This window comes from Podarcis vaucheri, assembly GCF_965113315.1.
Source record: "Podarcis vaucheri genome assembly, chromosome: 11".
Taxonomy (NCBI): domain Eukaryota; kingdom Metazoa; phylum Chordata; class Lepidosauria; order Squamata; family Lacertidae; genus Podarcis; species Podarcis vaucheri.
In genome coordinates, this window is record NC_138749.1 from 56,427,444 (window position 1) to 56,452,263 (window position 24,820).

General features: G+C 44.5%; 1 protein-coding gene across 3 annotated transcripts in view; it reads right to left on the reverse strand.

Moving 5' to 3' along the window:
• Positions 1-6,927: 6,927 nt before the first annotated feature.
• SHC3 (SHC adaptor protein 3) overlaps positions 6,928-24,820 on the reverse strand; it is a 60,345-nt gene continuing 42,452 nt past the window's right edge. For all 3 annotated transcript variants that reach the window (XM_082241582.1, XM_082241583.1, XM_082241581.1), the window contains 6 exons: positions 23,898-24,024; positions 22,854-23,010; positions 20,233-20,329; positions 18,370-18,564; positions 15,408-15,697; positions 6,928-7,256 (listed from right to left, as the gene is read on the reverse strand). In XM_082241582.1, the coding sequence (XP_082097708.1) occupies positions 7,128-7,256; positions 15,408-15,697; positions 18,370-18,564; positions 20,233-20,329; positions 22,854-23,010; positions 23,898-24,024 (995 nt within the window). In that variant the 3' untranslated portion in view covers positions 6,928-7,127. The remainder of the gene's footprint in view (positions 7,257-15,407; positions 15,698-18,369; positions 18,565-20,232; positions 20,330-22,853; positions 23,011-23,897; positions 24,025-24,820) is intronic.

A 24,820-nucleotide genomic window follows, 5' to 3' on the forward strand; every position in this document is an offset into this window, starting at 1 on the left:
GTTATTTGTGGGGCATAGGAATTCGTTCATTTTAAAAATATAGGTATATATATTGTTTGCCCCCCCCACAAGGTCTGAGGGGCGGTGGACTGGCTCCCTGCTGAAAAAGTTTGCTGACACCTGCTGTACACATGCGGGGAGGGAGACACTATAAATACAGTGGTACCTCGGTTTACGAACTTAATCCGTTCCGGAAGTTCGTTCTGAAACCAAAACTGTTCTTAAACCGATGCGTGCTTTCCCTAATGAGGCCTCCCGCCGCCAGTGCCCTTCCACCGTTCGGATTCCGTTCTTAGACTGAGGTAAAGTTCTCAATCCAAGACACTATTTCTGGTTTTGCGGAGTTTGTAAACCAAATCGGTCTTAAACCAGACCATTCTTAAACCGAGGTACCACTGTAAGTCATTTTACAAAACAAATCACATAGGAAAGTTTTGTGCTCTACAGCACCATCTGGTGTTGTGTGTTTATAATGCATATAAAATGCTGTTTTTTGGCTAATGTAGCTGAGTCCTTGGAGACAACACCAGTTGCCTTGCATCTCAAACAGGAGGTAGCCATTGCACTCATATTCTGATTGTCCTCGTGAGAACAGAATTCTGGACTAGATCGGCCCTTGTATTGATTCAGCAGGGTTCTACTTATGTTCTCATGCAAAATTATCTGACTGTCCTGTTTGAGGCGGATAAGGTTGCATCCATCTGAGCACAGTCTTGGATCTGATCCACATCTAACCACACTGTCGGCAGTCTCTGCCATACTGAGCATGCCCCCTGAGGATTACAGCTGTGCGGATCATGAACATGTGGTGAGCATTGTCCACAGTTTGCCAGGAGTGATATAACTGAGCAGTCATCCTTCAAATTTCTTCTTTTCTTCAGTGGGTGCTCTTGGGAGGGGGCTTCCACTTTAAGCGGTTGGGGATGGATGGCAGCTAACAGATTGAGGTTGAATCCTGACAAGACAGAAGTACTGCTTTTGGGGGACAGGAGGCGGGCAGGTGTGGAGGACTCCCTGGTCCTGAATGGGGTAACTGTGCCCCTGAAGGACCAGGTGTGCAGCCTGGGAGTCATTTTGGACTCACAGTTGTCCATGGAGGTGCAAGCTTATACAGTGGTACCACTAGTTATGAACTTAATTCATTCCGGAGTCCGTACTTAACCTGAAACTGATCTTAACTAGAGGCGTGCTTTCGCTAATGGGGCCTCTTGCTGCCGCTGCGCTGCCAGGCAAAGTTCATCCTGGGGCAAAGTTCTCAACTTGAGGTAACTCTTCCAAGTTAGCGGAGTTTGTAACCTGAAGCGTTTGTAACCTGAGGCGTTTGTAACTCAAGGTACCACTGTATAGCCAGTTGACCCGGAGGCTTTCTCACAATTTTTTGTCTATTCTTGCAGTGTATAGAGGGGAAGATTGCTCTAGAACCTTAGAAAAGTTCTATGCAAAATATTTTTGGATACTGTGCATGCTGAGCTGTCATTCTGCTTCTGTTGCTCTGCCCATCTGCACCACAGAAGGACCAGCATGTGAATCAAAGCAGGAACAGATCATATCACACACCAACAAACTGATGCCCTCCAGCTGTTTTGGACTACAACTCCTATCAGCCCCAGCCAAAAGGGCTCTGCTGCCAGGGGCTGATAGGATTTGTAGTCCAACACACTGTAACTAGAGGGCAACAAATTGGCAAAAGTTGAACTATTTCACACTTTTTTTTTTTTTTTTTGCTGCCCATGAAATGTTTGCTGAATGTGCAATCCAAGAGCTTAAGTGCTTAGAAAAGTGCAGAAGAAATTCCAGTATCCCTTATACCTTTTAAATCAAGGTGTACCTTTATGATTGATCCCACTTCTTAGTGGCACAAAATAGCAGGAGAGCTATTAGCCCAATATTCATTTACCAATATAAAATTTAGTGAACAATATACCTCACCCAGTCCTTTTGAAAACCGTGCTGAGAAAGCAATGGAAAGGAAAGCAAAAGTTCAGCATTGTTTGGAAGACTTTTGAGTACCATTTGATCCCTATTTTATCACCATTTAGGGGAAACAATTGTAGTTTAATGCATATATTACGCATCTTGGATCTGCTGTGCCAAACCTCATTTGCATTTTACTTTCCTTTTTATGAGGATATTTGATTCCAGCAAAATATTGTGTGACTGACAGTAACTATTTACATATTCAGTGGCAATGGCTATTTTGATCCCCACTTCAGTGCCATTGATCCCGATTGGACGACAGCAATGAAACTGAGCTGTCTGTTTATGTGCACATTCTTGGAATGGAATATGCTCCCACCAAAATGTGTGAGTTTTGCCACTTGCGTTAAAGCAAAATGTGAGAATTGAAACCTCCCTATGTATGGAAAACACCACTTACACATAATTACGCCCATGAAACATTTTCCTCTCTTTAAATTCCCTTATGAATATATGGAATTTTGCTTGTTAGAAATTACTGTACGATGCAATAAGCATTTACGAATTCTCATGACTTAACAACACAGCATGCAGATGAGAGCAAGGCAGAGAATATAATTCCATGGAGATGAGAAAGGGAAACTGGAGCCAGACTGCTAGCGTATGTTCCTCTATTTCTTTATGGGATATTTTCCCTTCATACCATGCTTTCATATTTTGATCTTCTAATTTCTATTGCAGCTAAACTTCAGAAAACGTATGACAGTCCAAAGATCCTGGAAGCTTTGAGCTCCATTGTGACTAGGAAGTAATAATCTGCTTTTTCTTTTTAAAGTGAAGTCTGGTTATTTTTTTCAGGTGCTCGGTACCCAGGATCAAAAGCAGATTCCCCTATTATTATTATTATTATTTTACTTTGCATTTAAGCATTAAGGGGCCGTGTCCAGAAAGTGGTGTTGGGGGATGAGTGTTCAGACCCCTGGGCTCTCACTTGTGGGGTGACTCAGGGTTCTGTCCTCTCCCCCATGCTTTTTAATATCTATATGAAGCCACTGGGAGAGATAATCGGGGGGTTTGGGCTGGGTGTTCATCAGTATGCAGATGACACCTAGCTCTACCTCTCTTTTAAATCAGAACCAGTGAAGGTGGTGAAGGTCCTGTGTGAGTGCCTGGAGGCGGCTGGAGGATGGATGGCGGCTAACAGACTGAGGTTGAATCCTGACAAGACAGAAGTACTGTTTTTGGGGGACAGGGGGCGGGTGGGTGTGGGGGACTCCCTGATCCTGAATGGGGTAACTGTGCCCCTGAAGGACCAGGTGTGCAGCCTGGGGGTCATTTTGGACTCACAGCTGTCCATGGAGGCACAGATTAATTCTGTGTCCAGGGCAGCTGTCTACCAGCTCCATCTGGTACGCAAGCTGAGACCCTACCTGCCTGCGGACTGTCTTGCCAGAGTGGTGCTTGCTCTAGTTATCTCCCGCTTGGACTACTGCAATGCGCTCTACATGGGGCTACCTTTGAAGGTGACCCGGAAACTGTAATTAATCCAGAACGTGGCAGCTAGACTGGTGACTGGGAGTGGCCGCCGGGACCACATAACACCGGTCCTGAGAGATCTGCATTGGCTCCCAGTACGTTTCCAAGCACAATTCAAAGTGTTGGTGCTGACCTTTAAAGCCCTAAACGGCCTCAGCCCAGTTTACCTGAAGGAGCGTCTTCACCCCCATCACCCAGCCCAGACACTGAGGTCCAGCGCCAAGGGACTTCTGGCGGTTCCCTCCCTGCGAGAAGCGAGGTTACAGGAAACCAGGCAGAGGACCTTCTCGGTAGTGGCACCCGCCCTGTGGAACGCCCTCCCACTGGATGTCAGAGAGAAAAACAACTACCAGACTTTTAGAAGACATCTGAAGACAGCCCTGTTTAGGGAAGCTTTTAATGTTTAATAGACTACTGTATTTTGATATTTTGTGGTGGCGCCCGCCCTGTGGAACGCCCTCCCTTCAGATGTGAAGGAAATAAGCAGTTATCCTATCTTTAAAAGGCATCTGAAGGCAGCCCTGTTTAGGAAAGTTTTTAATATTTAATGCTGTATTGTTCTTAACACTTGATAGGAAGCCACCCAGAGTGGCTGGGGAAACTCAGCCAGGTGGGCGGGGTATAAATAAATTATTATTATTATTATTATTATTATTATTATTATTATCATCATCATCATCATCATCATCATCATCATCATCATTATTTAACAACAATAGCTGTAACTTATGCAAAGGCGCACAAAGGAACATGGAATGCTGCCTCTGGCTGAGTCAGACCATTAGCCCATCTTCCTCAGTATTGTCTACACTGACTGCCAGTGTCTCTCCAGAGTTCCAGACTGGGGACAATACCCAGCCCATTCTGGAGATGCCAGAGATTGAAACTGGACCCTTATGCATTCAAAACAGATCATAGTTCACAGAATTGTAGAGTTGGAAGGGACCGTGTGGGGTCACCTGGTCCAATGCTCTGTTACTTAACTACAGCCCTTTCCTGTATGCAACCACTGAAAAAGCATGGGAGAAGATAGTACCTTGCACTGACTGACTGTCACCATCACAGTGACCAGGGTAGGGAATGTGGTGTGCTCACTTTGCACACAGTGGACGCAGGTGGCACTGTGGTCTAAACCACTGAGCCTCTTGGGCTTGCCGATCAGAAAGTCGGCGGTTTGAATCCCTGTGACAGAGTGAGCTCCCATTGCTCTGTCCCAGTTCCTGCCAACCTAGCAGTTCAAAAGCACATCAGGGCAAGTAGTTAAACAGGTACTGCGGTGGCAGGAAGGTAAATGGCGTTTCCATGTGTTCCATCACGGTGTCCCATTGCGCCAGAAGCTAGTGTTAGGTCCATCATGAGACGTCCACCAGCTTCTAATCACAGATACCAGCAGCCTTCAAACAAGCAAACTTTCCTTATTATCGCTCCCTAGCATCCCACTGCCAGAAATTGCCTCCTTCCATTCACCACTTTGCCTCCTCCAAGTGGAAGAAGCCTGGGCAGTGCTGAATGTCACATCCATGGCCAGGTGTGTCCTGCTGGAAATAAAAAAGGGCTTTCCCCTTGGCCTGCCTTTATATCCACTCAGTTGCCAAGTGCTTTTGTGACATCACAAGAAACCCACAGCCAATGGCAACAGCTGGGGAGGCATCATCTTCATTGCTTTGAGCCACACAATGGCAAGTGCACCTATCAGTGATTGTGTGCTTGTTTATTCAGGACATGGGTGGAGCTGTAGTCTAAACCACTGAGCCTCTTGGGCTTGCCGATCGGAATGTCGGCGGTTCGAATCCCTGTGACTGGGTGAGCTCCCGTTGCTCTGTCCCAGCTCCTGCCAACCTAGCAGTTCGAAAGCACACCAGTGCAAGTAGATAAATAGGTACTGCTGCGGCGGGAAGGTAAACGGCATTTCCATGCACTCTGGCTTCTGTCGCAGTCCTCCATGTGACAGAAGCAGTTTAGTCATGCTGTCCACATGACCCAGAAAGCTGTCTGTGGACAAACGCCAGCTCCTTTGGCCTGAAAGCGAGATGAGCACCACAACCCCATAGTTGCCACCTTTCTGTTGCAACAAATGCTTACAAGACTACATACAAGCAGGACAGAACAGGGATGTTCATTCACTATTGTTTATCCCAACACTTGCCGTTCTGGTGTAGATGCTGCCTCTGTACATGGATATTTCATTGAGTTAACATAACATAGCCATCGATAGATCCTATCTTCTATGAGCGTGTCTTCTATTGTGTTTATTTGCTTAAGAGAGCCAGTGTGGTGTAGTGGTTAAGAGCGGTGGCCTCGTAATCTGGTGAACTGGGTTCGCGTTCCCGCTCTTCCACATGCAGCTGCTGGGTGACCTTGGGCTAGTCACACTCCTCTGAGGTCTCTCAGCCTCACTCACCTCACAGAGTGTTTGTTGTGAGGGAGGAAGGGAAAGGAGAATGTTAGTTGCTTTGAGACTCCTTCAGGTAGTGATAAAGCGGGATATCAAATCCAAACTCTTCTTCTTCTTAAGCCATCATATCTGGAGGATGCCCCCCCCCAAAAAAACCAACTTGTGCAAATTAATCTCAGCATTTATGAATTAAATGATACGGCACTTATTAATTTTTTGTCTGTCTGGAATGTGCAGCAAATCAACAGGCAGTTGCGCTTCTGCTCATCAGAAGTCCCTGTTCAGTGTTTGATTCAGATGGGGACACATTTGGGAGCAACCAGCTGTTACCTCTGATCAGTTGCCAGTGATGACTGTGGGACTTTGGCAATTATGTTTAAAAATCACACACATGTAAATGTTCCTGGCATCCTCTTAGCCTTATATTCTCTGCTACAAGAGCAAGTTACATGTAGAAGAATCTTAATACCGAACACTGTATTTAATAAATCAAAGTTGTATCTTAAGGTATATTATTAGAAAAATCAATGCATATACCTCATACACAGAGAGATCACACCAAGTCAAAGCCAAAACAAGTTACAAACAATTTGGAGTAGCATTTATATAAGAATTTAAGTGGGACATCAGAAAGAGAGAGAAAAAATGCTTTTGTACTTAAGAGACAATGAATTATGCTTTGAAAAGTTGCTTCAAGCTAACTTTTCCTGTTGAAATATTAGCTCATTGATTCATGTTACATCACTCACCATTTAATCATTGGATATTGTCTGTTTTCTCTCTGTTATTGTGCTTATTTTATCATAAAACTACCCTTGAGATTTCCTGTATCAATTTTCTCAGGGAAACAAGACCGGATGTAAGTATTGTTTAATCTAGACAATCACCCATTTCTTGTATCTTCAGTTAAAAATGCTTTTCTTTTCTTTTTTGGCCCATTATCTTCAGCAGACTGACTTCAGAAATATAAATATCTACCGTATTTCTATAGAATGTGTGTGTATGTACACGGTCAATATTCATATTAAGGAATCAGGAACACTTTGATTACATGTTTTGAAGAAAACCCATCCACCTGCTACTTTTGCTATTCTTTACCGACTCTGAAAAGCCACAAGAATGTTCTTAGTCTTGGCACCACACAGAATGGCATTTCTTTAACCTACAGAAAACGTAAACTGGTGATATTCTTTTTCTACAGACAAAGGTTTGCAGTTCCTTTCTGACTGTGGCTTGTGAGCGACACAGCTACATATTTTGCCATGAGGTGGGGGTGGAGTCACTGTTTTTTCTCTGCCGGCTGATGGAGACAAAGTTCACTCCCGGAAGAAACAATCGGCAAATTGTTCTCCAGGTGGTGGTTGATGAGGTGGCTGATGCTGTCAAATATGCGGTCCTTTGTACGAACCTGAAAAATAGAGGGTGCAAGGAGAAAGTTTCTATATGTTCCACAGAAATGGCGCAACAAAAACCCCGGCCATCAACATATATAAATCTCTGTTATTAGAAAACCAATTTGATGTACAGGTACTGATGGAGGATTGGAATAAAGAATTGGAGATCTCCATTTCGACCACACAGTGGCAAACTGTTTCAACTGCTATAATAAGGGTGTCTCTGGTTCTTAAATTGAGGCTCATACAACAAAAAAATAATATTTAGAATATAGTGTACCCCATTATGTTTGTTTTAAAAAGTGCTCTCTAGGGCATGGGTAGGCAAACTAAGGCCCGGGGGCCGAATAGGGCCGAATCACCTTCTAAATCCGGCCTGTGGACGGTCCGGGAATCGGTGTGTTTTTACATGAGTAGAATGTGTCCTTTTATTTAAAACACATCTCTGGGTTATTTGTGGGGCATAGGAATTCATTCATTTTTTTCTTCCAAAATATAGTCCGGCCCCCCCACAAGTTCTGAGGGACAGTGGACCGGCCCCCTGCTGAAAAAGTTTGCTGACCCCTGGTTTAGGGTATCTAACGTGGAGATGCAATAGGGATAATGCTTCTCTAAAACATATGTTTTTTCGTTGTCCTATATTGAAAGATTTTTGGCAGAAGGTAACTGAAACCATCAACAGAACTGTACGGAACAACCTTACATGACAGAGCAAAATATCCTCTTGAATTATATACCCAACACATGCAACCTTACAAAAGGACAATATGTGTGGACTCTCCATGCCCTGACCACGGCAAAAAGACTAATTCTGATGAAATGGAAAAATAAAAATGCGGCTCCCTTCTACGATTGGATTGAAGACTTACCGTATTTTTCGCCCTATAGGACACACTTTTTCCCCTCCAAAAATGAAGGGGAAATCTGTGTGCGTCCTATGGGGCGAATACAGGCTTTCGCTGAAGCTTGGAGAGTGAGAGGGGTCGGTGCGCACCAGGCTTCAGGAAGCTATGAGCAGCCTGGGGAGCCCGCGGGAGTTCCTGCAGGGCTCCCTAGGCTGCAGATAGCCGCGTGCCGCCCGGCGCACGGGGCGCCCTGAAGCAGAGCGCCCCGCGCCGAGCAAACATCCGCAGCGTGGGGAGCCCTGCAGGAGTTCCCGCAGGCCTCCCTACGCTGCGGATAGCAGTCTGCTGCACAGAGCGCGGGGTTTGCTGAAGCAGAGCGCCCCGCGCTTCGGGCACACATCGGCCAGCCCCGCAGGCTCAGGGGACAGCAGGGAGGCGCAGCGCCGCCACCCCGCTGTTCCCCGACCTGGTTTGGTTTCCCAGACCTGGTTTTGGGGGGGAAATAAAGGGAATTTTTTTTCCTTTATTTCCCCCCCAAAAAACTAGGTGCGTCCTATGGGACGGAGCATCCTACAGGACGAAAAATATGGTATATAAACTCACAGCATATGAACAACTTGCTAATAATAATAATAATAATAATAATAATAATAATAATAATAATAATAATTTATTATTTGTACCCCGCCCATCTGGCTGGATTTCCCCAGCCACTCTGGGCGGCTTCCACAGAAACCAAAAAACACTAAAATATCATACATTAAAAGCTTCCCTGAATAGGGCCGCCTTAAGATGTCTTCTGAATGTCAGGTAGTTGTCCATCACCTTGACATCCGATGGGAGGGCATTCCACAGGGCGGGCGCCACTACCGAGAAGGCCCTCTGCCTGGTTCCCTGTAGCTTCGCTTCTCGTAATGAGGGAACCGCCAGAAGGCCCTCGGCGCTGGACCTCAGTGTCCGGGCAGAACGATGGGGGTGGAGACGCTCCTTCAGGTATACTGGGCCGAAGCCGTTTAGGGCTTTAAAGGTCAACACCAGCACTTTGAATTGTGCTCGGAAACGTACTGGGAGCCAATGTAGGTCTTTCAAGACCGGTGTTATGTGGTCTCGGCGGCCGCCCCCAGTCACCAGTCTAGCTGCCGCATTCTGGATTAGCTGTAGTTTCCGAGTCACCTTCAAAGGTAGCCCCACGTAGAGCACATTGCAGTAGTCCAAGCGGGAGATAACTAGAGCATGCACCACTCTGGCCAGACAGTCCGCGGGCAGGTAGGGTCTCAGCCTGCGTACCAGGTGGAGTTGGTAGACAGCTGCCCTGGATACAGAATTGACCTACGCCTCCATGGACAGCTGTGAGTCCAAAATGACTCCCAGGCTACGCACCTGGTCCTTCAGGGGCACAGTTACCCTATTCAGGACCAGGGAGTCCTCCACACCAGCCCGCCCCCTGTCCCCCAAAAACAGTACTTCTGTCTTGTCAGGATTCAACTTCAATCCATTAGCCGCCATCCATCCTCCAACTGCCTCCAGGCACTCACACAGGACCTTCACCACCTTCACTGGTTCTGATTTGAAAGAAAGGTAGAGCTGGGTGTCATCTGCATACTGATGAACACCCAGTCCAAACCCCCTGATGATCTCTCCCAGCGGCTTCATATAGATCTTAAAAAGCATGGGGGAGAGGACGGAACCCTGAGGCACCCCACAAGTGAGGGCCCAAGGGTCTGAACACTCATCCCCCACCACCACTTTCTGAACACGGCCCAGGAGGAAGGAGCGAAACCACTGTATAACAGTGCCCCCAGCTCCCAACCCCTCTAGACGGTCCAGAAGGATGTTATGGTCGATTGTATCAAAGGCCGCTGAGAGATCCAGCAGAACTAGGAAACAACTCTCACCTTTGTCCCTAGCTCGCCGGAGATCATCAACCAGTGCGACCAAGGCAGTTTCAGTCCCATGATGAGGCCTGAACCCTGATTGGAAGGGATATAAATGCAGACTTGCCATGGACAAATTCAATGATATTTGGAATCCATTCTTACAAATACTGTAATAGGTTAAGATCTGGTGAAGTACAATAACAACCTTGTAAAATATACAGTTTTGGGTTTCCCCCCTCTCCCCTTTGTTTTCCCTTCTGCGCGGATTGTGTTTCTCTTTTATTTGCATCTTACCATGTCTGGTGCACATATAGTTATGTACTTTTTGAACTTTCAATAAAGATGTTTAAGGGGGAAAAAGGTCCATAGAAATTGCAATTCTAAATTATGTGGGTTTGTAAAAAACTATTTCCCATTGTATTGTATTGTATTGTATTGTATTGTATTGTATTGTATTGTATTGTATTGTATTGTATTGTATTGTATTGTATTGTACTGATCTTGTTCCTTTGTTGTTCGCTGCCCTGAGCTCCTTCGGGAAGAAGGGTGGGATAAAAATACAATTAACTATTATTGATAATCATGTTGACCTTTAAGCTAAGGACCAAACTAGCCAAATGAATTTTATCCATTATCCTCAGTCCAATACACGTACAAACCCAGTAAGCCACAAGGCCCGGCAGGAATTTCCTTGGTCTAAGACCAATACTCTCTCCATTTCATTACAGTGGGTCAGCTGATATAAAACGCTATGTAAACAAAACAGTGCGCATTTTTAGAAATTATTGGGTAGTGCGCCACTAAGTTTTAATCAGAAGAGACCCACTGAAATTAGTGCGTCAAACTTCGCCATGTTCATTAACTTCAATGAGCCTAATCTGATTAAAATTAATTGAGCATCTATTATTATTATTATTATTATTATTATTATTATTATTATTATTATTAGGCAAATAATACTCTATTGGGGAATTTGCTGGGGGGTGCATGCATTCTCCTTCTCTCGTCCCCTATTTAGTTTACTCCCTACCCACAGAAGAGGCAGATCTCTCTTGTCAGACGTCTGCTCTAATCACTTACAGAGGGCTTTTGAAATTAGTCCAAATCACTTATAAATAAATGAGTAAACAAGCAATGGGGCTAGCAAAGTGGAATTTCCAACATCAGCGCAGGGATGTGTTTTGAGAACGTCAGAGATTTGGGAAGGTAGCTACACCTTTCTCAACACTAAATTGGCAAAAGACTCACCACCTTTTTGACCCGTGAGGCACAGACAGAAGCACACTTTTGAAATGAAATATATTTTCTTGTTCGCATGAAGCGTTTGGCTTGCTACAAACACCTCAGCAACCTCAGGCAAATTCTCCTCTGTTGGAAATAGTTCCAAAACTAATCTCTGACTGACCTCTAGCGTTAACAGTGTGAGTTGCATTCATTGCTTGAGGAAGGCTGTGAGCCAGCCAGCAAAATGTCTCTTGCACTGCACTGCAATGGCTATTCCGTTCAACTGTTACATACACCTTCCAGAAGATGTGACTAGGGAAAACGCTGATAGGGAGGTTTCTGAATTTTGAGAGAGATTAAATGTTGCTGAGCTCTGATGGAAATTGCAGGCTGGGGTCCCAGGTGTTGAGGAAGTGCAGGTGGAGCTCTCCTCACACCCCTGTCATGTCATTCATAGATAAGCAGGTGATACTAAGAGACTATATGCATCCAGCGTTCATCCCTCAAAAGGAAATTAGTTCTGCACACAGAAAGTTGGCTGTGTTAGCCTGTTGCAGCAGCAACAAAACACAGCAAAGAATCTTGAGGCATCTTAAAGACATGTAAGAAATCATTGTTAGAGGATTACAGGGGGCAGTGGGAGTCCGAATGTTGTCTTTAGAGTCCACTCCAAGCCTCTGGTCTTATATCTGTAAAGTGGGCTTCTGCTGAATTGAAACTGAAATACTTTATTGTCACTTGTACAACTTGCATACAGTGAGATTACACGAGCACCTCCCACTCTGCTCTCTTAGTCTTAATTCCCCTCGTTTACTGATGCACACCCACCAAACCCGAAAGTCAGTTGCCCTCTTGTTATCTTTTTGTGGTCTCTTCCAACTCTATGATTCTATGATTCTATGATCTTTTCATTCAGCAGCCTAACAGCCCACGGATAGAAGCTGTTCTTTACCCTGTTGGTGCAACTAATCATGCTTCTATATCTTCTGCCCGAGGGCAGGAGATCAAGAAAGTGCAGGCCAGGGAGTGAATCATCCCTGAGAATTTTCCTCACTCTCCTGAGGCAACATTCTTCCGCTATTTCACCCAGCGGATTCATGGGACAGCCCATAATATCTTGTGCTATATTCACCACCCTCTGTAGGCACTTCCTATCAGATGATGTCAAACCACCGTACCACACCAGTATGAAAGGACACTTTCTATTGTTGACCAGTAGAAGGAGATCATCAAATGTTGATTGACATCATTCTTCCTCAATACTCTGAGGAGATGGAGTCTCTGCTGGGCTTTCTTAACCACCTGGGTTGTATTTATTTTCCAAGTAAGGTCTTCACTGAGATAAACTCCTAGGAATTTAAAGGAAGAGACTCTCTCCACACAGCCCTCCCCGATGTACAGCGAGGCTAGTTCTCCTCTCTTCCTCCAAAAGTCCAACACCATCTCCTTTGTCTTGCTGATATTAAGGTGCAAGTTGTTCCCTAGGCACCATGTAGATATTTTTTGGAAGTGGTCAAATGGAACTTTTTGTTGTGTTAATGGCTCCAGCCAGGTCTGCTGTCTCTTTGCAGAGCACATGTAATTTGTTGCCCCTGATACTGCTAAGCTGGAGACTCCCCCAGAAAGTGGGCAAACAAGAACAGGACTCTGCCCCACCCCCCTGGCTGGAGCCAATGGCATCTACAATAGGGCGGTTCATAAAAAAACTTTTTTTAAAAATGCCTGCTCCAAAGATCTTATCTTACTACACTAGGAATTATATCTGAAATTTCATGCATATCAGTCAATATCTTGACCCTCCTCCACGAAAATAGCTGCTTACTTGGCCGTTTTCCTATGTCGTGAAGGCTGAAATTTCAATTCAGTGGAGCAAGGTGCAGATATTAACTGATATGCAAGAAATTTCAGACATAGCTATATAATTCCTAGTGTAGTAAGACCTTTGGAGCAAGCATTTTTTTTTAAAAAAAGGTTTTTATGAACTGTCCTAGTCTACGAGTGAAAAAGAACAACAGACTCCAGTCTCATCTTGGACAGGGCTGGGAAGAGACAGGGAGGCTTGGCTTCCTCTCTGTGCTGAATCCAAAGCTTTGGCCTTGATGGCCCCACCACCCCCAGTAACCTAATGAATGAGAAACGGGACTTGGCGGAGTGTTGATGCTGTGAGCCCTCCCAACTTAGACCTGTGTATATGTGTAAAACAAAAACAAAAAAACCACCGCTTAGTACAAAGACAACTCCGGTTACCTTCATTTCAAAGAAACCCAAAGTATGCTCTGACAACCTCTGAGAGCTCTTACCACCTGGGGACTGGAGAGCACATTATATTCATACAATACAGCGGCACCTCGATTTTTGAACATCTCCATTGATGAATGTTTCGGAACTCGAACACCGTAAACCCAGAAGTAAATGCTACAGTTTCTGAACACAGCTCGGCAGTCAAACGTGCCACGATGCTTCCGTATTGAGTTTTCCATATTGAGTTTTCGGTTTTTGAACGTTTCGGAACTTGAACGGTCTTCTGGAGCGGATTACATTCAAAAGCTGAGGTACCACTGTATAAGGCAGGGGTCCCCAACCTGCGGCCCACGGAGGCCATTTAAACGGCCCATGAGCCACCCTTGAATCGAGCTGCCCGCTCAGCGACTACCCGCGCGCTGCGCTAAACTGGTGCAACACGGCACGGGGACTCTCTTCTGCAACTCCAGAAATTGCTTCTACGCATGCCCAGATGCCAAAAATCGCTTCTGCACAGGCACAATTTTCATCATGTGGGCATGCACAGACGCAATTTCCAGTGTCATGTTGCACCGGTCCAGCCCACAGAGGATCTCCGCAGGAGTGATCCGGACCATGCCCAGTAAGCCTTGCCAACCCCTGGTATCAGGCTTGTTGGTTCTATCAGCAGCAGCTGGTAGGGCAGAATGGGGCTTCCCAAAGATGGGGTTGCTGCCAGTTATGGAGAGGGAGCTGAGCAAGGTGTGTGGTGTGAAAGCAGTGGCAGGAACATCCGATTGGCTCTGCCACTGCACTTGCACCATATCAACCTCCCCGTCACCTCACCCCTTTCCGTCGCTGTAACTGTAACTCACCCCACCAACCGCTACTGACTTTCTGCACACCATGCCTTGAACATCCTTTCACATTTTGGTGCAAAACTGTGTTAAGGGAAGTCATGTGTTTTCTATACTAACAAGGTTTGAAGAAAGAGATCTACGCTAAAAATTATGAAACCAATATCATGATATGGACTTGAAACTGGTTTTAGATGGTATATTGCTCAGCCCTAATACACATCATGCTTCGCGCTATATTGCCAGGTAAAAAAACTATGAAACCGATATCACAATATGGGCTTCAAACTGGTTTCGGATGATATATTGATATATTGTCCAGCCCTAGAATACACTAGTGGCTAAAATTGTGGACACTTTTAATGAAGAATGTAATAGAGGCAATAATTCAATCTTCGTTTAACATTATTACAGCTGCAGAATTGAAAAAAACTTGGTTCACTCCATGGGAAGGCATTGTAAGGCTGTAATGGAAGCGAAAGGTTACCCAACCAAGTATGAACTGACATGGTAAGAATTTTTGTATATCTCATTTTTTCTATGTGTTTCACATTTCTTCTTTATGACCGCTGTTGCAATAAATAATCCTTCACAAAAGTTATTGCATTGCATTCTTCATTACATTATCTTTCCACTGACATAAAATTTTATGGTATTACTTTAAAAAAAATGGTGTTATGAGCCATCAAACCTTTTCCCAAAAGGTTTCCACAATTTTGGCCACTAGTGTATTCTAGGGCTGGACAGTATATCAATATATCATCCAAAACCAGTTTGAAGCCCATATTGTGATATCTGTTTCATAGGGGGTTTTTTACCTGGCAATATAGCACAAATCATGATGTGTGTTAGGGCTGAGCAATATATTGCCCCAAACCAGTTTCAGTCCATATCATGAAATTGGTTTCATAATTTTTGACCTGGCAATATATTGCGAATAGTGGTGTGTGTGCTATGCAAACATCACAACGTGGGGGAAACTGTGAAGCCTGCCAATGCCTCTACATAGCTCCATCCTTATTTCAGACATTGTGATACACTGGTATATTGTGATTTTTAGCTGGGGATATATCATCAAATATTTGAAAACCAAAGATCGCCCAGCCCCTATCTGTTCCCCTTAATTGGGGTCAAATGCTTACAGTTCCTTCAGGATCCACCAAGAGAAGGTGCTTGGCTTGTCCATTGTGTAACCCAGTCAACACGTACGAGCCCGGATTGGAGGTGCTTTTCCTAACCAGGAAGTCTCCGCATTTCTTTAAGAGCTGTTCGGCTTCTTTCCTGCTCATCTCCCCTTGATACCAGGGTTCTGTGCTCAGTTCTGCTGCCGCACCTTCTGCTCTGGACAGAAGTGGGCTGGTCCATTCAACTGAGGTAGCCTTGTTCAAAATGGGCCCAGGGGTTTGGTTCTTGAGAGCATCTTCAAAAGGGCCTGTTAGTAAGGGTGGGTAACAAATACGAATTAGTGGCATAAGTAGCAGGACAGCAATTCAGCACAGTTCAGCAACTCGTTGCGTTTCCCTACAATAAAAGCGCTGTCTTGATGAAAGATGTCTGGATATCTTGCAACAACCTGAAGGCTGGGAGGCTGAGGTCTCTTCCGTTGGATCTTAAATCCCCTTAACTTCCTCTGGATTATATACCTGAAGGAGCGTCTCCACCCCCATCATTCAACCTGGACACTGAGGTCCAGCTCCAAGGGCCTTCTGGTGGTTCCCTCACTGAGAGAAGTGAGGTTATAGGGAACCAGGCAGAGGGCCTTCTCAGTAGTGGTGCCCATCCTGTGCAACGCCCTCCCATCAGATGTCAAGGAAATAAACAACTATCTGACTTTTAGAAGACATCTGAAGGGCAGTCCTGTTTAGGGAAATTTGTAATGTTTTATGTCTTATCGTGTTTTTAATATTCTGTTGAGAGCCGCCCCGGGTGACTGGGGAGGCCAGGCCAGATGGGTGGGGTATAAGTAATAAATCATCATCATCATCATCATCATATATTATAAGGGGGAGAAATTGTGCTCCCACTGATCAGTAAATTCAATTGAATAAATTAACAGAGCAAACGGCAACTGTGCTAAACTAAGAATAGGGATTTCTCCTAAGTCCCTAGATTTTAGCGCAGCAAATACATACCTCAGTAGGCACCCCAACAGGTATAGGATCAAAGGTTGCTGCTGTGGCAATTACAGTTTTCAAGAAAATTTCTCCCCATTCTGCTCAACAGCAACAGAAACTGAGACTGATCTCCATTTGGCTAATAGAGTTATGACAACAGGTTCAAAGGCTTCAATTTTGTTGTCCTCCTGCCTGTTTTATAGCTTTGCTTTCCCCTGTCAGGCTTTTAAAGTGAGAAAGTTGCCATCTTTCAGATACGTGAAATGTAGCGTTTCAGTTCTTTCAACTATCATTACTCTCTGGTTTTTCCGGATCAATGTGCTGTCATTTTGTAGGGCACACAATTCTGTCTTTGTCACAGCAGGCAAAAAAAAAGACCTCAGCCCTTATTTGCATGGGCAGTGAGGGAGACCTTGAGGAATTCTCCTTCCTCACCATCATCTCCAGGGACCCAGGAAGCAGCAAGGAAAGGAACTGTATCTGGGACAGGTGGTAAAAGCGTAAAAGGAATTAAAGGAGAGACCATGGATGGCACATAGTCTGATACATATGTCTGGGATCTTGTATAGGGTTGTATAGGATGCGGGTGGCGCTGTGGTCTAAACCACTGAGCCTCTTGGGCTTGCCGATCGGAAGGTCGGCGGTTCGAATCCCTGTGACAGAGTGAGCTCCCATTGCTCTATCCCAGTTCCTGCTAACCTAGCAGTTCAAAAGCACGCCAGGGCAAGTAGTTAAACAGGTACCGAGGTGGCAGGAAGGTAAACGGTGTTTACGTGCCCTCTGCTTTGCTGGATCAGACCAAATGATCATATAGTATTGTGGACTGTTGTCTCAGTGGCAACCCAAATGAAAAGCCCCATAGCAGAACATGAGTGCAGCAGCTCTGAGGCATACTAAAGTCAACAGGGTTAGGACATAGCCGTAATGGGTTGTAGGTAAAGGGACGCAGGTGGTGCGGTGGCAGGAAGGCAAATGGCATTTCTGTGTGCTCTGATTTCCGTCACAGTGTCCCATTGTGCCAGAAGCTACCGTTAGGTCCTTCATGAGACATCCACCAGCTTCCAATCACAGATACCAGCAGCCTTCAAGCAAGCAAACTTGCCTTATTATCGCTCCCTAGCATCCCACTGCCAGAGGATTGCTTCCTTCCATTCACCATTTTGCCTCCTCCAAGTGGAAGAAAACTGGGCAGTGCTGAATGTAACATCCATTGCCAGGTGTGTCCTGCTGGAAATAGAAAAGGGCTTTCCCCTTGGCCTGCCTTTATATCCACTCAGTTGCCAAGTGCTTTTGTGACATCACAAGAAACCCACAGCCAATGGCAACAGCTGGGGAGGCATCATCTTCATTGCTTGAGCCTCACAATGGCTATCAGTGATTGTGTGCTTGTTTATTCAGGACACAGGTGGAGCTGTAATCTAAACCACTGAGCCTCTTGGGGCTGTATAGAACGCGAGTGGCACTGTGGTCTTAACCACTGTGCCTCTTGGGCTTGCTGATCAGAAGGTTGGCAGTTCAAATCCCCGCAACAGGGTGAGCTCCATTGCTCTGTCCCAGCTGCTGCCAACCTAGCAGTTCAAAAGCACACCAGCGCAAGTAGATAAATAGGTACTGCTGTGGCAGAAATGTAAACAGCGTTTCTGGGCAATCTGGTTTCCGTCATGGTGTTCTGTTGTGCCAGAAGCGGTTTAGTCCTGCTGGCCACATGACCCAGAAAGCTGTCTGTGGGCAAACACCAGCTCCCTCGGCCTGAAAGCGAGATGAGTGCCGCAACCCCATAGTTGCCTTTGACTGGACTTAACCATCCAGGGGTCCTTTACCTTTTTTACCTTTCTATATAGGGTTGCCACATGTCCTGCCTACTACAACAGCTAAAGAAACACCCCTCCCTTACAGCTATTAACTGAATGATTGTTGGCAAAATACTGAGTTCTGAGATGCAAGGAAAATTCAAAGAGAGGCTTTTAGAGAATTTTCAGGAGGAACTTACTCATGTCAAAAAGATCTTTTCCTGGGCTGCTGTCTTTGGTACTTTCTGTTGTTCCACTAAACAGGTTTTCAGCATCTGCCTGAAGAGCCTGAAGGATTTCCATATTTATGTGTTGCGTATTCACATATGCCGGTACTTCTCCTGGTGGGGTTACATTAGATTTTCCTTCCGGCAGGCTGTAAATGTCCAAAGAGCCTGCAAAAATCAATGCAACCTTTTTTTTTGTCCCAGTTTGCAGTAAGGCAATTTAAAAGAGCATCCTTTGGCCTCGGGCTGTTTCCACACTAGAGGTGCAATGAGGTGGGTGCCTATGGCAGGATCAGGGCTTCTTGTGCGTGTGGATAATGTTCTTTTTGTCAAAATGATGGGTGGGTTCAGATGGATGATGGGCATAACGTGCTGCATTTAATGAAATATACTGAATTATTTCAGGAGTTAGAATGCTGTTTGAATACACAAGTTATGGGGATAAAAGTACTTCTCGTAGCCCAAACAAAGGGGATAAATTGCATCCTAGACATATTCTCAGGGGCTTGCAGAAATGGCTTATGTATCAGAAGAAAAGGAAGCCTCAAAGGTTTCCAATTACGGCCATCTTCTCTCTATATAATATATAGGGCTGGATTCAACCATGCGGTGGGAGTCAGTGCAAGGATTTCTGCTTCCACAATAAGGCTATTTCCCCCCCTCCTCCCACTGAGTGCCCCTGTGTCTCCCCAAAATCTACTCTGGGCAGTGGCGTAGCGTGGGAGGTGCAGGGGGGGCCGGCCGCACCGGGCGCAACATCTGGGGGTTAGGGGGCGCAAATCCACGGGTTAGGGGGCACAAATCCATGGGTTAGGGGGCGGAAATTACTTGCCTTGCCCCGGGTGCTGACAACCCACGCTACGCCACTGACTCTGGGGGGTTATGAATACTCCCATGGGGGAAGAACCATCTCCTTTGTGCTATGCTGAATTCCACCCAGAATGTTTGTTGGCTTAGTTTTGCATTTGTCTCCACCTCCTTTCGCTCACCCATCCTCAACTTTCCCACCGCTGTATGGTGGAAGAAACTTTTTTTTTTTAAAGAGACAGCCATAGAATTTAAGTCCATGACTAAAGCATGCTCAAAAGTATGTTGGAAATGTAAGGGAAAAGAAGGCACCTTTTATCATACTGTATGTGGTGGAAATGTAAGCAAATAAAAGGATTTTGGGAAATGATATAGAATGAGTTGGAAAAAAAATGTTTAAAATAACCTTTGCTACAAAAACCCTGAAGCCTTCCTTTTAGGAATTCTAGCTGCCAAACTGCCAAGGGAGCAGAAAAGACTATCTATGTATGTGACCACGGCTGTGTGGATGTTATTGGCCCAGAGATGGAAAGAAGATAAAGTTCCTACCAGAGAAGAATGGCAGATGAAATTGATGGACTATGCCGAAGTGGCTAAAATGGCCGGAAGAATCATAAATCAGGAAGACCAAAATTTTAATAAGGAATGGGGAAAATAAATTTACAATGCTCTTATCTTAAGGAGCATTGCAAACAGTTAAAATCGTTAGTTGGATTGGAATATCACTTGTAGTTTAATGGTGAATTCTAGACACAATGGAGATGTAAAAGATTTGGATCATTATAAAAGATGCAGGAGGAAATTATTAATAGGACCACAAAAGGAATTCCAGGAGATTCCTTGGAATCTTGTTTTTTATTATGTATGTTCAGTATATGACTGTAAAATTTTAATCTGAAAAACCAAATAAATTTTAAAAAATTAAAAAGATTTTAAGCCTATGACATGAAGACTTCCACCAATCCACATTCTTCTGTTTGCCTCTAGAACTCATGCAGCAAAAGTGCAACCATTCAAAGCAAAGCTTACCTTGCCTACTGGGTCGCTGTTGTTGATCTTCACCAAATAGGTCCCTTACGTATTGGCTCTGGTAGTATGTTTGCTCTCTTCCCATTGCGGATGCAGACTAAGGTGGCAGTAAAAATAGTCTTCATGCAAACTCTACCTTTTAAAAACTGCAATGCATTTTCAGTGGGTCTTTTATATGATTGGTCCAGGTGCAATTCTACCCAAACCCAGTCTTCGTTCATTCATCATGTATGACACTATGACTGAGCATTCTTTTATGAATGAGTTTGCGTAGGAGGAGGATGAGAGAAATGATGACCTTCGGGGAAATTGCACTCCTTTCCTGTTTTATTAACCCCTGTAATTCTAAATGACAAAGTAGGTATATTACATCTATAAAAGGAACCCCTCCAGTTCAATCACCCTTTCCTGGAACAAACTTGACAGCCTAATGATTTCCAATGAACTTTTACAAACACAGAGACGCAGAAAGGATGCTGGAACATTATTATAATCATATGATGGCTACGTGTAAAACTTTGTTTCCCAATGCAGGGCTCATCCAGCCTCCCTTTTTTGCTGAATTTCTAGGCATAGGTCCCTTTTGCCCCTAGAAAGTGTGGGGCAAAAGGTCAGTGTGGGTGAACCCGCAAATAAGGACTTTAGGGATGCAAAGTAGAATACCAAGGAAGAAATCCCATCATAGTACTTTTCTTCCCACTTTGCCATCTTTTCAGTAAATGTATGTTCATTCAAGATTACATGAAGAATACAGAAAAGGACAGTGTATATGAAATCTACTGCTATTCACTTATCTCACACAACTATATATGCATAGATATAAATCACAATAAATTTAAGTAACTCAATGAATGTTGCTTCCATATGAATGAAAAGTGACGCAAATATTCACCATGGCAGATTTGCCAAAAAGTCCAAGATTCCTGGCAGGAAAAGAAAATCACAACCCATTGCAGCATTAATGTTTGAGGGAAGAGTTGCCCACAGATAAATTGTCTGTGGGTTGTGTAGTTTAGACTTCAGTAAGCATCTAAAAGGGATGCAGGTGGCGCTGTGGGTTAAATCACAGAGCCTAGGACTTGTCGATCAGAAGGTCAGCGGTTCGAATCACCGCGGTGGGGTAAGCTCTCATTGCTTGGTCCCTGCTCCTGCCAACCAAGCAGTTCAAAAGCACGTCAAAGTGCAAGTAGATAAATAGGTACCGCTCTGGCGGGAAGGTAAATGGCATTTCCTTGCGTTGCTCTGATTCGCCAGAAGTAGCTTAGTCATGCTGGCCACATGAACCGGAAGCTGTACACCGGCTCCCTCGGCCAATAAAGCAAGATGAGCGCCGCAACCCCAGAGTCAATCACAACTGGACCTAATAGTCAGGGGTCCCTTTACCTTTACCTTTAAGCGTCTAAAACATCCTCTCTTGCATCAATCCCCTGAACTCAAGCTCATAGGAGTTTAAACAGTTTGGAGATTCAAGGGGGGGTAGCAAGAGACATTCGGCAGGCATTTCCTGTGTCAACTTTTACGTGCTGGTGAAAATTTTTCTAATCCTCCAGATCTATGCAGGCAATTCAGAGTACATTCCCCACATTGATCTATTGATGGTTGCTTTTAATTTCTTTTTGCTTTCAACTTCTTTTTAACTTATTGTTATTTTTTTGTTTGGTTTTATGTTTTTGTATTGTCGTAGACCGCTGTGATATATTTTTATAAATGAATGAATCCATAGAACTGCATTTGTGAAAACAGCGGTTACCTTTGCTATTTCCCCCACTCATCTAAACTAGACTGCAGTGCTACGTGGTGATCTATGCAGTTTGAAACCCAACATGATAGACGGCAGGAGTAGCACATCACAAGCAATTTCTTTCCTACCTGTAGTGAGCACACACCTTTCGTATATGAACGTATACAGTATATCAGACATCCCCACATAGACATAATGTTTCACCACAGAGTACACTTATAAGATCCAATGTACGTTGGACCAAATCACATTGATTTTGTCTGAGATCTCAATTGTGCTGCTCACACATTTTTCCTGCTGAAAGATTAAGTCCAAGTGTGGATGTTCAGTGGTCTTGGAGATGGGACAGGCATTCCAGGTAGACATGAGGGGACAGTCTAATCCACTCTCCCACCAGACAAAGGAGAACAGTGGGGGATATTATTGACCAAACGGAACCAGGAGCCCTTAAACACAAAGAGAAGAGCTTCCCGGGTTGTGGTAGAGATTGCTCATACACTTGCTGAGCAACAATGCTCCTCGTGTGGTGAAATATCAGGCGCACACTCCTCAAACACACATAGACCAGGTGGAAGCCTATATACATCTAGACCCAATTTCCCTAAAAAGACAAAAAGAATAGATGGCACAAATCAGGACTATGTGTGTATGGGCATCCATGTGATGGGTCTGCCTTAAATATCCACCCACGTGTTTTTGGTAGAGGTAAGGAGGACTGCCACCCAGTGGAGGTATGAACTGGCTCTTTCAACCGGTGCATCAACACCTTCTGCTTAAAAGATCCATGATAAGTTAAATACTTCTGGTTATCCTTTATACAGCTATTTTCAGTCCGTTAAAATAACTCCCAAGGGAACCAAGCTAGGAGTCATTGGCCTACCTGAGTAGGATCTGAAACAGAGGAGAGCTTGGCTCTGATCCTTGCATCAACCAGGCCCCCAGTCGGAGGTATTTTGTTAGGAATGTTGTTGTAATATGGATGCTCTGCTGCTGCCTCAACATCTTCTTCCATCCAAAGTTCATCCAAACTTTGCATCCTGTCAGAAAGAAGCTCTGTTACTTTGCTCCTTCAGTTTTTTATTCAGTTGTCTATTTAATTGCCAACATCTAAAATGTGACAAATATATCCCTTAACAAATTCAGTCCCGTTGTTATATAAACTATAGAATTCACCTTTGGACATAATCCAACAGTTTGAGGGATCTCTTGAATTGGCTCAACAGGTTCCCTGTTGACCAGCATATTCTCAGATACAATAGTCCCTTGTATTAACTACTTTGCTGCAGTACAATCCAAGACTGGGAGTAAGGGGTCTTCCACACTTTTTCTTGACCTGTATTTTGGTCGTATTGTGTACCGATTTAATTCTACCAGGCCCAAGAGCTTTTCTTGTTGTTTTGTGGTTGTGCCTTTCAAAACTCCAATATTACCTGCTGAATCAGATCTTAGCAGATGTGCGGAAAATTCAAAGGGAGGTTTTGCTTAACCGAGCTTCAATTCAGCAGGTATGATCAGAAGTTCGCAGTGGGCAGCTGAAAGGACACTGTTATTGCTTTCTCTGTTACAGAGAGCAAGGGTTTGAGGCTGGCACCCAAGTTCGCTACCTGAACAGCCTCCTCCAACCTGATACCCCTCAGAAGCTTTGGGGAAAAACAACAACCATCATTCTCTGACCATTGGACTGTGCTGGCTGGGTCTGGTGGCCACATTCAACAAGATTTGGAAGACATCAAGTTGAGCGAGGCTGTTCCAGTGATGTAAGCCTTATTCTGTTGGGTGCAGCAGGTGTCACAATAACCTGTTGTGAGTCAAGTATTGCAGCCAGTTGTTCCCTCCTGCAAATGAACTCTCCTTTTATTTTAGCAGTCCTTGAAGGAAACAGCACTTCCACACAAAAATCAAAACTCCTCTTGTACTTGCTCACCTATCATGAAGAGCTGGGATCTTTGAGGGGCATTGCAAATATTGCTTAAAACGCAGTTCAAATGCTTGTCCTATACTGCTGATAATATCCTGGGCCAGGCCATCAGAGCACTCCAGGATATGACATGCTAAAGGAACGGGGAAACAAGAAAAGTATTTTAGAGCAGTGTTTTTCAACCTTTTTTGGGCAAAGGCACACTTGTTTCATGAAAAAAATCATGAGGCACACCACCATTAGAAAATGTTAAAAAATTTAACTCTGACTATATATAAAGTAATTCTCTTGAATAGGAATCAAATAAACACAAAAAAGCATGGTTTAACATTCAAGCATGGTTTAATATATTTTTCTTTAATGACAAACCAAAACGTTGTGGACCGTTCTCTGCTCAGCGGGGATCGATCCGCTGATCCCCGCTGAGCCGGCGGATGACAGCTCCGTCTCCGCACTGTGTGTGGAGAGGGAGATGTCAGAGCCCCGCTGCTCTCTTGGGGAATTGGATGAGAGCGGACCGCCTGTCCGCTCTCATCCGATCCCATCCGATCGGATCCCCACCCAGGATGGAGGGAAAATAGGGTGGACACAGTCCAGCGCCTGCCTAGTGGGCAAAAATTTGAAAAAAAATCTTTCGAATTTTTCAATTTTTCCCACGGCACACCAGGCAACATCTCGCGGCACACTAGTGTGCCGCGGAACAGTGGTTGAAAAACACTGTTTTAGAGTCTAAGCTTGAAGCAATCAATGCTGTAGTAGTAGAAGTAGTAATCATCATCATCATCATCATCCACTCTGGCAGGCTTCCAGCAAAATATTTAAATATTTTTAAAAAATTAAATACAAGTACTTTTACACCTTTGTCCTTTGCTTAAAAAAGATAAACTTAAAACAATCTATGGCTATTTTTTTAAAAAAACAAAAACTTT